Genomic DNA, 12,370 nt, shown 5'->3' with positions numbered 1-12,370 from the left:
TTCTACCTGTATTCTTTAATTATTTTTTGGAATTTGTTTTTATTCTTTTTCATTATTTTTTTTCTTTTTTTTTAGATTCAGTATTTCATAATCTTTGGTTGATAAAAAATTGCACCAAATGTTTTTGTCATAATCTTATAAAAAAGCTGGTAATTTTATTGATTCCTAGATAATGTAGACTAGTTTATACCCTGGAACAATTTATGGTGGTTGCTAGATATAACACTCGTGGTAAGATCTTAAACACTTTTCCTTCGTTGCTCAGATTTTAAAGACAGAATAGAACGCTACCTTCTTCGCTATTAAATTTCAATTATAAAGCAACATCTACAGAGAAATATATATACTCTGTATATAATGCTCTTGACAGCATTAGCTAGCTAAATAACAATATTCTTGCAAACAAACGCAATGACATCGACTCCATTACTGCTAAGTTCACTTCTACCGCGTCCTCGAAATGCTCTGTATTTGGATCCGCTGATCCTTCTTTCCGAAATTGCCAATACGCAACCTGTCATTTCCAACACCAAGACATCATCTAATGCAACATCCATAGTGGCAGCATCAAAAATACCAGCAGACAAAGTGCTCACTATTTCATCAATCACTGAAACTGAGCATGATACATACGAGTCTACCATCCCACTCAAACAAAGATTTCCTAATTTGATCCATCACTTTCCACGACCGGAGCCAGATCTCGATGCAATAAACAAAACAAAATTGATTTTCCAAGAATTACTAGACAAGCAGCTTGGCCTTGCTGAGGAGAATGGGAACCAGGGCACTTTATCCTTACCACGCCCAGGTGTGGTAGTTAGTAAAAGAGGGGGAACATACGCTGCAGATCCAATGTTACCTCCTAAACTTGTAAAACTCGCAAAGAATAAGCATCAACGACCTGAAAATCCACCAGCACCCATTTTGAAACTGGTACAGAATAGTTCAGGTTCAGGCCCAAGTCCCGTGGTTGCCGGAAAATTAAGTAAAGAAGAAAGAGCAAAGTGGGAGATTCCTGCAGCAATATCGAACTGGAAAAATAATAATGGGTTCACTATTGGATTGGAGAAACGTATGATTGGAAAGAAACGAGGCTTGGATCAAGATGAACCCCTGCAAGATACAATCAACATAGACAAGTTTGCTGCTTTGAGTTCTGCATTACTGTCTGCTGATGCACAAGCTAGAGAAGATATTAGAAGAAGAAACGAGGAAAGAATGGAGTGTGATAGATTAGAGCAAATGAAACGTGAAGAAAGGATACGTGAGATTGCCAATCGGAGTAAACGAAGGCGATATTGAATGGAAGAATACAGAATTAAGCAACAAAAAAGAAAAAGAAATGAAAAAAAAAAGAAATGAAAAAAATAAAAAAGATGCAAGAATATAGATTGTTATTTCCGCGTTATTTGCAGATACTGTTAACTAGTTTTCTAATATTGTTACAAGGTTGTTTATTTTCTATTTCACATAACTAACGTCTAGACTGAATGTTTTAAATCATTTCTGGCATCAATTTCTCTCTTTTTATTTTATCTTCTTTATCCAATCGTATATATTACTTTCTCTTGGTTCTTTTTGGTTTGTCTCCTCCTTCATAAAGCGATTTGTTGAAGAGTTCAAGGGCTCGAGAATTGACCCATTCAGTGACTCGATTGATCTCGTCCTCTTCTTTGGCCTCTTTGAGTTCGGATTGAAGTAATTTGATTTTTGTATTAATATCATTAATATCCCCATATTTCACGACTTCTTCGGTTGTAGAATCAGGTGTTATCGTCAACTTATCCTTGCCTCTTCTTGAACGAGGACGTATTGCCCTTCTTCGTGCAATGCCATTTGAATCATCGCGTTCACCATCTGGAGAAATGGATTTGTTTCCTGCTGCTTGCTCATCGGCTTCTTTTTTAATTGCTTCTGATTCGAGCTCAGACAGCCTGTTTTTCAACAAATTAATTTGAGTAAGAAGCTCTTGCTCCTGAGGTGATGGTGTATTTATAAACAAAGCTTTTTTTCTTGCTTGCATACTTGATATAATCGCGTGTTTGACTGTCATCAATTCTTTTCTCAATGAAGATTCACGTTTACCCCACGGATTCAACCATGAAAGTAACTTTACTATATCCTCGGGATCGTCATAATATCTCCATGAGTCGCCATTCAAAATTGGGTCTTGGTACTCTTCAATAAACTTTCGCTGAATGGAGGAAATTTTTGCAAGAGGAACTAGGACTAACCCTTCATTATCAACAATGTGTTCATCGACAGAATCTTTATGACTAATATGCTTGTCATTGAATTCTAATCCAATCGATGATGCGGCTTGTTTAAACTGCAGTGGGAGAGCATCGTAGTCTAGTTGTTTCGTCCTATTTTTATTGGTGGATGTAGAAGTGATGGTGGTAATGGTGCTATCAGCAGTACTATCACCACTTTTGTTGATACCAGTACTACCAGTAGTACTATTTGTTGTTCTGGTGTTGGAACTGTTGGTGGTAGAGATGGTTGAGTCATTAACAATCTCGCTAGAATCTGCCTCGCTCTTCACTTCCCTTTTATCCTCTTCAACTTCCAACTCGTCCATTGAATTAGCAAGCTGGCGGATGAAATCAATTTCGCACTTAAAGTTGGCAATGATATCACTATTACTTGGACCTTGCACCCATAACCGACCCATGAGGTACGTTTCATCGCGAACTCCACCTTCTCCATCTTCCTCCTCGGCATTATTATTAACACTATCAGCATGTCCGCTTCCATTGACACGACCATTTGCATCACCATTTTGTGTGTGATATTCGTAATCCTTCTTTTTATAGCCATTGCTGTGATGACCACTATTGCCCTCGTCGCCATTAAGATTATGATTGTTGTTGTTATTATTATTATTATTATTTACATTCTCATCATCTGCATCTGCATCTGCTGCATCGTCGTTATCATTATTATCATCGCCATCGCCATCACCAGATGAGCCCGCATGTAGTGTTGGCAACCCATTATTTTCAAACCACCAATATCGATTATGCAAGCGGTCTTTACCCAAAAGCTTGACTCTTTGACAATCAAGTTCATTAAGTTTCTGTTCAATCAATTTTTTGCTTGCTTTGATTTCTTGTATTTTCAATAATGCTTGTTTGCGAACTTCGCATTTCTCACGGAATTCGGAGTTATTTTGTGCAAACTCCTTTTCTGCTTCGGTCATTTCTAACGAACTTGGTTTTAATGGATTCCAAGCCTCAGGAGGCGATGCCATTACTTGTCCATTTTTGTTGATCTCTTCTTCACCAATGGACTCTGACTTGATGGAAGCTGGTGGTACAACTTCAGATGGATCGGGTTTAGGCAAGGCTTTCGTGGTGTATGTGTGGGCTTCTTTTGCTATTTCTACATGCGACTTAAATTCTTTTAGGTTCTCCAACCTGGTTCTCCGAAGCGATGTTTGGTTTTCAAGACATTCGTCAATGTAGTTTCGAACCATTTGACTCGGTATGAGCAAATCAGTCAAGATGCACAATGAATGTAATTTCAAATCGATGTTCAAGTTTTCGAAAAAGTTGGATTTGACAGAAGAGGGTGTGGGGCTGGAACTCTTTGGCGCTAATACGGTGAATATTTCTTCAATAATAGGCAAATATTTTGGAATGTGTTCAACCAAGGATAATACACCAATGAGACAGACTTGCCAATGACCATCTTTAAAATTCCTTTTCCTCAATCGGTCATGCCATGGAATGCCTTTGTAATTGAGTAATACATGTGCCGAGTGGTTTTTGTTAGAAGCTTCTTCAATCTCTGATTGAGAATCAACCTCCATCTTGTCTTCTTCATCTTCACTGTGATGTGATTTCACTGTATCGTTATCATCATCATCATCATCAACATCATCATCATCATCATTTTTACTACCATTAGCTTGTTCTTTCTCTTTTTCTTCTTCTTTCTCTTTCTCTTTCTCTTCTCCTTTATCTTCTCCTTCCTTTTCTTCTTTTACATCCTCCTGCTCCTCTTCCTCTGCTTCTTCATTCTCATCGTCCTCTTCCACCCGTTCAGGTATCACCACATTCAACCCAAAGATCTCATCTGGGTCTGCATCCTTGATAGTCTTGCTACTTGGTAATTCACTAGATACAATTTTGCATAGCAAGGCACAATAAATTTCATCTGTCATGTATGAACCGTATTCTTGCAAATTGCAACTCATTGCAATTATAAAGTCGTCAAAGGTGAATGTGTCAATGTTTAGTACGTTATGGTACACATTCATAAAGACCCACACTTGGAGAGCTTCAGAAACTGCCTTTACTATAGAGGAACTTGTGACTTCACGATTTTCTTTTCCATGATCATCTCCTTCTTCTTCTTCTTCTTCTTCTTCTTCTTCTTCCTCCTCCTCCTCACTCGTTCCCACAGTTTGGATTTTGAGTTTTTTGGCAACTGGTTTTGAGTTTTGAATGTCAAATTTTATCAACAAGTCCTCGGCAATACTTTTCTTTGTAGGCTGAAACAGTGAGAGTACAAGTGTTTGTGAACCGTTGCGTTCTTCTTCTTCAATCTCTCTTTGGAGTGCCTCTGGTATGTGGTGAGTGGGAAACTTTTTACGGTATGGAATAGTGGCTGACATATCAACTGTTGGAGTAGCTGCTTTTAGTTGTTCTTTTTCCCTTTTCAATTGTTCTTGTTTTTGTTGTAGCTTTTGTTGTTGTTTCTCAAGTTGCTTTTGTTGTTTCTTTAGTAGTTGCTTTTGTTGTTTTTCTAGTAGTTTTTGTTGTCTTTCTTCCTCCTTTTTAGCAAGTTTTCTTCTTTTTGCTTCAGCATTGGCTAGTTGCTCCTTCTTTCGTTTAGATTCCTGTTTGGCTTCCTTCTTGGCTTCCTGTTTTGATTCCTTCTTGGCTTCACTAGCTGTTCTTCCTCTTTTCCTTGTTTTCTTCTTTTTAGGAATCATAAATACTGGTTCGCCTGAGGGTGTGGACTCCATGTACTGTCGAAGATCTTCTGGGTAAGTTGTTGGAATGCCATATTGTTTGGCAAATGTACTCTTCACCACCCATGGTGCACCAACCTTGTGAGATCTTGTCATTGTGAGTTTGATGAATGTTTTTATAAGCCATTTTGTGAATTGATTTCGATCTCTTGAGATTACTTCTTGGGTGACGATGGCCTGGTACTTGTCGCTGGACCGGACAACAAGGTACTTTGTAGGTTGGTTTTCACCATACTGTACTTTTTCTCTGATTATACCACGCAGTCTTCCCAAGGGCTCTTTTTTGTCCAATCCTTTTAAATAAACGGTTTCGCCTGGAAAATAGTCGTTTTTGAATGTGTGGTATACTTGGTCAACCAATTGGTCTGATCGTGATACTCGATTGAATTGCAAGTAGCGTAGTATATGTTCTCGGAGATTTTCTGGAAAGTTTTTGTCCACTTCTTTCCTCTCGTGTTCTTCGCTGTCTAGTGCCTGGAAATATGTGAGACACGAGTTACCAGTTATTTCGCATACAAACTTGGGTCTGTTGTAAAAGTCTAATCTTTCAAGGTACTCTTCATATGTGAGGAACCATTCCTTTGTACGTGGAATCACCCAAACTTGAGTCTCTGGATCCAGGGGCATGTCTGGTGGTGCAGTAAACGGCACTTGTTTTCGCTTATACAACACCATTGTTACAAGTTGAGGTTGCTGGTTGTACTTGTTGGTTTTGGTTTTTTTGTTTAGCTTTGGACTAACTAGTTTGCTTTTTTTTATTTTTTTGAATCTTTTTCCTCGTGCAGTAAAGTGTGGTTCACTATAAATGAAATGTGCGATGTTGTATTCTAGAGTGTATACTTGTGTGTTACACTAGATTGTGCTTTGAGGGATGGACACTAGAGCCTTGTATTAGTTGTTGTAGTAGCAGTAGTAGATGATATTAATTTATGGTTGTCAAAATAAAATTTATGAATTTAGAAAAAAATAGAAGAAGGAGGAAGGAAGGGAAAAAAAAAAAAAAGAAAAAAAAAACTTTCCAATTATTTGGTTTGTCTTGTTGCCTTTGTTTTCACTGTTGTTGTTGTTGTTGTTGTTGTTTATGTTTGTTACCTCTTTTTTTATTTTATTTTTAATTTTTTTTAATCTATTTTTTTTTTTATATTTTAATTTTGCATCACTAGTAGAGCTTTTTTTGCTGCAAAAAAGGAAAAGGAAAAGGATGAAAAGGAAACAGGAATAAAATGTAATTGGGATTGAAAAAGTGCGGGTCTGAATCAAGTGATGGCTAGAGGGAAGGTATTGAAGTAACGAATTGTGCCAATGACGGGTTGACTAATTGATAAAGAAACTATAATCCTGTTGTTCAAAGAAAATAAATAAAAAAATTTAATCAGTTGTTTTCGTTAAAAGAAGAAGAAGAGGAAGGAAAAAAAAATCTTCTTTTTTGATTTCAAGCATTTTGAATGAAGGTATCTCTCCCCCTCTCTCTCTCTCTCTCTTAATCCCTCTCTCATACTCACTCCCATACTCTTTCAATCTCAATCTCACTAACTCACTAACTCACCTTAAATATCAACTGAAAAAGAGAAAAGGGAAAAAGAAATAATCACTCCTTGAGCTAAGCTTGAAATTTGTGTAGCGCATTGTAAAAGCGTTTTTGTGTGACCAAATCATTTCGCGAACCAAAGATACAAACACAGCACAGCACAGAGCTGCAACGCATCAACGCAACAACTTTTACTGTGCGGAATAAAAGAGAGAGAAAGAGTGAGAAAGAGAGAGAGAGAGAGAGAGAAGAAGAACAAATAAAAAATAAAAAATAAAAAAATTCATCTAGAAATATGGAAGGTGAAAAAAGTGAGAATTGAGAAAGAGAAAAAAAAAACACACACAGCGAAAAATCTTGCTCAAATTCCCTGTCGTTTCAACACTTTCTTCAGCACACTTTACAAAACAATAACTCAATCAGCACCAAAGTAAATTGGCACGAACAAAATGGGGTAACATCCCCTATTGTGTGGCTTGTGTACTATAGTAACTTACATTAGGTCTTAAACAACTGACCCAAATTAGAGATATTCAGAGTTTATAAAGACTAGTAACCTCAAAGTGTAAAATGTTTTTATACTAAATTTTCTACATTACTTTATTTGATTTTTATATAGAACAACAACAACAGCAACAGCAACAGCAACAAAATATATAAATATTTGGCAGCCACGGTGCATTTTAGCATACCAATTCAACACCAAGACTATCGTGACTAGTATAACATGTAATTAAAAAAACAAAGAAACCAAATCATCATGATGCGAAAAAAAAAGTAAAATGGACTTTGCTTGAGCCAATAGTTACGCGATGCCGGAAACCCTCGCGGACAAAATACAGTAATAAGGAAACACCAAAAAATAAAGAATAAAAGTTGTCGTGCAAAAAGCTATTGAATGATCCACAATAACACGCGGAATCTACAAATTAAAATTACATTATCTGAATAAGTCACGTGATTATATATAATATAGATATCATTTAGTGTAAATTAAAAGAAGAATTGGTCACGTGATATACATATATACTAACTACTTTAGATGCGACTGTTATTGCTATTGTTGATTTTAAAGAAAAATATTATCAATTCTTCCTTTCCCTTGTAATTTTTTATTTAAATTTCAATTCTTTTGTTCTATTTTCTAGTCTCATGTAGTTATTAAACATATTTCAGGATCCATTCAGTATTAATCATTTAACAAGGGGTCTCTAGACCTGCGTACCATTTAAGAAAGTATTGAAAGGCAGATTCTTGGTCTTTATACCACTTTGGGGTAATACAACAATGTATATTGAAATGTCTACATTTGTTTTTGTTTTTTTTTTGCACAATTTTTAAACCAAAAAAAAAAAGAAACAAAACAACCAAAGAAGAAGAGAAAAGGGAAAACAATTAAAAGGTAAACGGCATAGAACAAGTTCACTATGTTGAAACAGCCGTCACTCTTGCTACAAAGGGGTTTTACAACCTTTGTTTAAGTTAATTATCCTTTTTCAGTTTTTTTGTTCTTTGCTCTTTGTTCTTTCTCCCCCCCTCTCTCTCCCTCGCTTTTGGTGTAAGTCATGTGCCCCACTACGATGGAAGAAAATAATAAGGAAAAACAAAAAAAACAAAAGAATGAATGAAAGAAAGAATGAAAGAATGAAAGAAAGAATGAAAGAATGAAAGTTAAGAAAATCAAACTTTAAGTAAACCCTGCGCTTATTATCGTTTGGCAAAATTGGACAAACGTATGTTTTAAGTAGCACTCTCTTTGGAGTGTTGTGGTTAGTATTAATCAAGAGTAGAGAGAGAGATATATAAGAGGGCTGATAAAGTTGTAATGATAATGGTGGATTCACACTATATTGAAGAATTTTGGCAACTATATTTTTTTTTTCTGTTTTTCCTACTCAAACCAGATTATTAGGGATGAAGCTAAGGTTTAGAAATTGATAAAAATGGTTGAAGACATTTTTTTTCAAAAAAAAAAAAAATATGAAAACGCCGTAGCATTATACTTCATCCAGTACCTTGATAAGCAAATAACAACACGATAAAAAAGGTGATGGAGTTAAAGTTTTCCCTTTCCTACTTTTTCCCCTTTTTTTTTTAAATGTCTTCAACCTTGAGATGCAAGGATTCTGCGGTTTCTACATTTGACTGCCTTTTTTATTCTTTCTTTTACTTGTGTGTATTTGTTGTCTTTTTGTTAAATTCAATCGTTGTTCTTTTGTTCACCCCAAAAAAAGCAAGACGAGCATTGCGAGAAAAGACATACACAATCGGAGTAGACCGAAGAACATAACCAATTTTGAAAAAAAACAAACTATTACACTCTGTATCATCTTCTTCTCCTCCCTCCTTCACCGCCCCTATTTCATCTATTTCCATTGAAAGAAGTGCAAAACAACAAACTTAGGGCAAATTCCCTATAAAACTAACCGTCCATAGAAATTTAAACAGAAAAAATAAAAAAGAACTTTAAATCTTCTAGTTAACTCATTAATCAATACCATGTTTACATCAACTCTAAATACTTCACACACAATTACTAATTTTCAATTATCTATGTGTAAGCTTATGGGTTGAATATGAGAGATAGGGGGGAGGGGGGTAACGGAGAGGGTGTGAAAATGAGTACCTGTCATTATGCATCTTCTTCTCTTCTCGTTAGTTTTTGTTCTTTTGGTCAAACAAGAATAAAGTGTTCAGAAAGAAGCTGTTCTAGATTTACATCTCCTATATTTGTCTTTTATTTCCACCCCCCCCCCCAAACTTTTCCTTTTTGTCCTTGTCTTTGTCTGTAACCACTTAATTGTCCAGGATTAGGGAAATTGACAACATCGACAATCGACGACAATCTTGGTAGTCTAAGAAATGGGTAGTGGGGACAGACATGGACAAAGAAAATAGACTACACAATCTTGTCATTATTGTTGCCATATGTCACAAAAATTGGTTTTTTTTTTTGGTTTTTTTTGGTTTATTGATTTATTCTTTTATTGATTTTTTTCAATATTCACATTTACACAAGCGGCACCAGAATTTTTTTCTGAATATGATTTTTTTACCTTTATTTTCTTTAATTTTTTTTTCACACACATTGTTTTTCCCAAATTTTCCTTTTTTAAGAGTTGTATAAATTAATAGTAAAAGTATACAACTGGCATAGTGCACAATCGCTTAAAAAGAAGACAGGTTTAATGTAAGAGTTTATGCTTGTAATGTTCTCTTTTACCTTTTTTCCATTTCGTTTCGTTGTTGATTTTACCATTCATACACTTTATATATATTTATATCTCTCTATAAATAATAGCCATATGGTCAATAGCTTTAGTGAAAAAAGCGAGGGAAAAAAAATAACCAACAAACCAACCAATAGAAAGAGAGAATGATCAACAAACGTTTGTCGAGTAATGGTTATGGTCTACGACAAGAAGAAATTTGAAGCCCCAACGTTGTTAGAACAATCAACAACAACAACAACAAATGAATAAATAAAAAATAAGAACAATATTAGACGACGCCAAATAGCTTTTTGCTCCTCTCTTGAGGCTCCACTCTGTATATATGTGTTCCTCTTCTTTTTTAATGTATATATAGATATATTTTTATTTATTTATTTCTCTTTTGTTTGCTTGCTAGCATCGTGTAAATTAGTTAGTGGTAGGGGAAATTACTTGAAAGGCAAAGTCAGTATGTATATATATATGTTAAAAAAGAGAGCAAGCACCAGTTGAAGCAATGGTAACGCCAATGTATAAACAATGAATAAACAGGTATTGATTAGGGATCGAGATCTAGAACTCTTATTCTAACAAGTACTACATTTGATTTGTTTACAAGTTTATAAATATTATTGTCTATTGTACAATGAGAAAATAAGCTATATCGTATTCACTATAACATCTATGTTCTCTCTTTCCCCTATTGTCCAAACTAGATTATCATACTCGATAGTTTAGAGGCTAAATTTAATTCTATTTTTTTTTTTTAGTTGGAAAAAAAGTGTAGCTGAAAACCCCTAAATTGTATACAGTTTACAGTTTACAGTTTACATTTTTCCTATTTTTCCTATTTTTCATTTAAAACTTGAAATCTTTAGACTAAATGTAAAGTTGTTGAAAGAAAATAATTGTTTTTTTTAACTCAAATACAATTGGCCATTTTTACTAGTCAAGGTTTCGTATCGCAAATCTATTATCTTGTGTGTGTGTGGGGGGGGGGAATGGTTTGTCAATGTCAAAATATTATAAATTCCAAGACTAAATAAAGAATAACCAACAGAGCGAGTGAATTGACCAGTATAGTACCGCTTAGAGCTTTGAGGACAAAAAACCCCCCATCCCCGATCCTATCAAGTCTAGAATTTTGCTATTTTGGCTTCTACATTTACTACATGAATTATTGAAGGCGGAATATTTGTAATGACGCTAGACGTTGTTTGTTCACCGGTTATATTTTTACTAATCCCACCGTCCCGCCCTTTTGCCCCACTGCCAAAGGAGTGGGGCAAAAAGCCAAAAGCAAAATGAAAAAAAAAGAAAATATAAAAAAAGGTACATGAAACCAATAATTGTATATCCTCGGACCTGCACTTGTGTTTTTTATTTTTTCACTTTCAATGTATTCATGTAAGAAAAAGACAACATAAAATAAAAATGGACAAAGAGGGAATAGACTAGTTGTAGTATCACCACAACAATACAAGACATATATATCAATCTAGATTGAAACAGCACAAGGGTCTAAAAAAGAGAAAAGAGAAGAGAGACAAACAATAAAAAATTAACAATAGCTAGGGCATCAAAAAGGCGGTTGTATTATGTTTAGTTATCTCTTTCTCCCTCTCTTTTTACACCATTTTCTCTATGGTATTTGAAACACTCTCTGTGTGTCACTTCTATTTAATTATCTTTTTAACCATTAAATCGAACACGGGGAAGTAAATAAAGGAAGGAAACAAGGAAAACAATAGGAAATCACAACATGGGATCTACCTCTGAGTTAGGAGGTATATTTTTTTTTTGGAAAAAAGAAATAAAATATTATTTACATTTCAATTCCCTTTGCTGTCAATTTTTTGTCAATTTTTTGTCAATTTTTTGTCAATTTTTGGTCAATTTTTGGTCAATTATGACGTATCAAGGTAAAGTCGTGGCTCTTTAAATTTTTTTTTTGTGTGAACAGGTTTAAGAATAGCATATGTGGTCTAGCATTTTTTTGGTTTTGGATTTTGGATTTTGGTTCAGTGGAAATAAGGGATAAACGAAAAATAGATAGAGACATATCAAGTGTAGATTACCACATTCAGTAATGTACTCTGGAATATACCCAAAAGTAGCTTTAATACTAGTAGTACTACCACTAGTAGTAAAACTACCACTAGTAGTAAAACTACCATTACTGAGAGTGGTAGTTCCCACTTGTTGGGTATGCATATAATACTCTGCTGAGAAAAAGTTTAAAGTGTTTGGATGGTTAGAAGAGTTTTTGGAGTATAAATAGTTATCTATGTGATGCCATAGCAGATGCCTTGTGATGTGGCATTACATACGAAAATAAAAAATAAGAACAAAAATAAGAAATGAAAAACCAGTGTGTATATGCCAAACTGTGTGCCCCCTCCTCCAAGAGTCTGACGAGCTAATCGTACCAGTTACCAGTAATGTTTGACATTTAAGTGGCCAGACACATCCACATCCACATTTACAAACACATGTAGTAAACCAAGACAGACAAGAATGTAGTCAATAAGAGACTCTACATTACAATCAATCAAACCGCCCCTCCATTATCCTTTCTTTCTCTTTCCCATCTTCCCCCCCCCCCCCCCCCCCCTAAAAAAAAGAAAAAGAAATAAAGAAAGAGGT

The 12,370-nt window shown here is 35.0% G+C and overlaps 2 protein-coding genes across 2 annotated transcripts; one reads left to right on the top strand and one right to left on the bottom strand. All coding sequences in view use genetic code 12, as the record gives it.

Moving 5' to 3' along the window:
• Positions 1-411: 411 nt before the first annotated feature.
• On the top strand, positions 412-1,305 carry PRP45 (mRNA splicing protein; the record flags this gene model as incomplete). The annotated part of the gene is made up of 1 exon (XM_001523931.1): positions 412-1,305. One exon carries the CDS (start codon positions 412-414, stop codon positions 1,303-1,305), a length of 894 nt encoding a protein of 297 aa, XP_001523981.2.
• Positions 1,306-1,561: 256 nt separating this feature from the next.
• PVL30_005526 (uncharacterized protein) lies at positions 1,562-5,659 on the bottom strand (the record flags this gene model as incomplete). The annotated part of the gene is made up of 1 exon (XM_001523929.2): positions 1,562-5,659. The coding sequence occupies one exon, from the start codon at positions 5,657-5,659 to the stop codon at positions 1,562-1,564; it is 4,098 nt and encodes a 1,365-aa protein (XP_001523979.2).
• Positions 5,660-12,370: the final 6,711 nt, after the last annotated feature.

Source organism: Lodderomyces elongisporus, chromosome 8 (assembly GCF_030384665.1).
Source record: "Lodderomyces elongisporus chromosome 8, complete sequence".
Lineage (NCBI taxonomy): Eukaryota > Fungi > Ascomycota > Pichiomycetes > Serinales > Debaryomycetaceae > Lodderomyces > Lodderomyces elongisporus.
The sequence above is the reverse complement of the archived record's forward strand: the minus strand, read 5'-3'. Positions and strand labels throughout refer to the sequence as shown.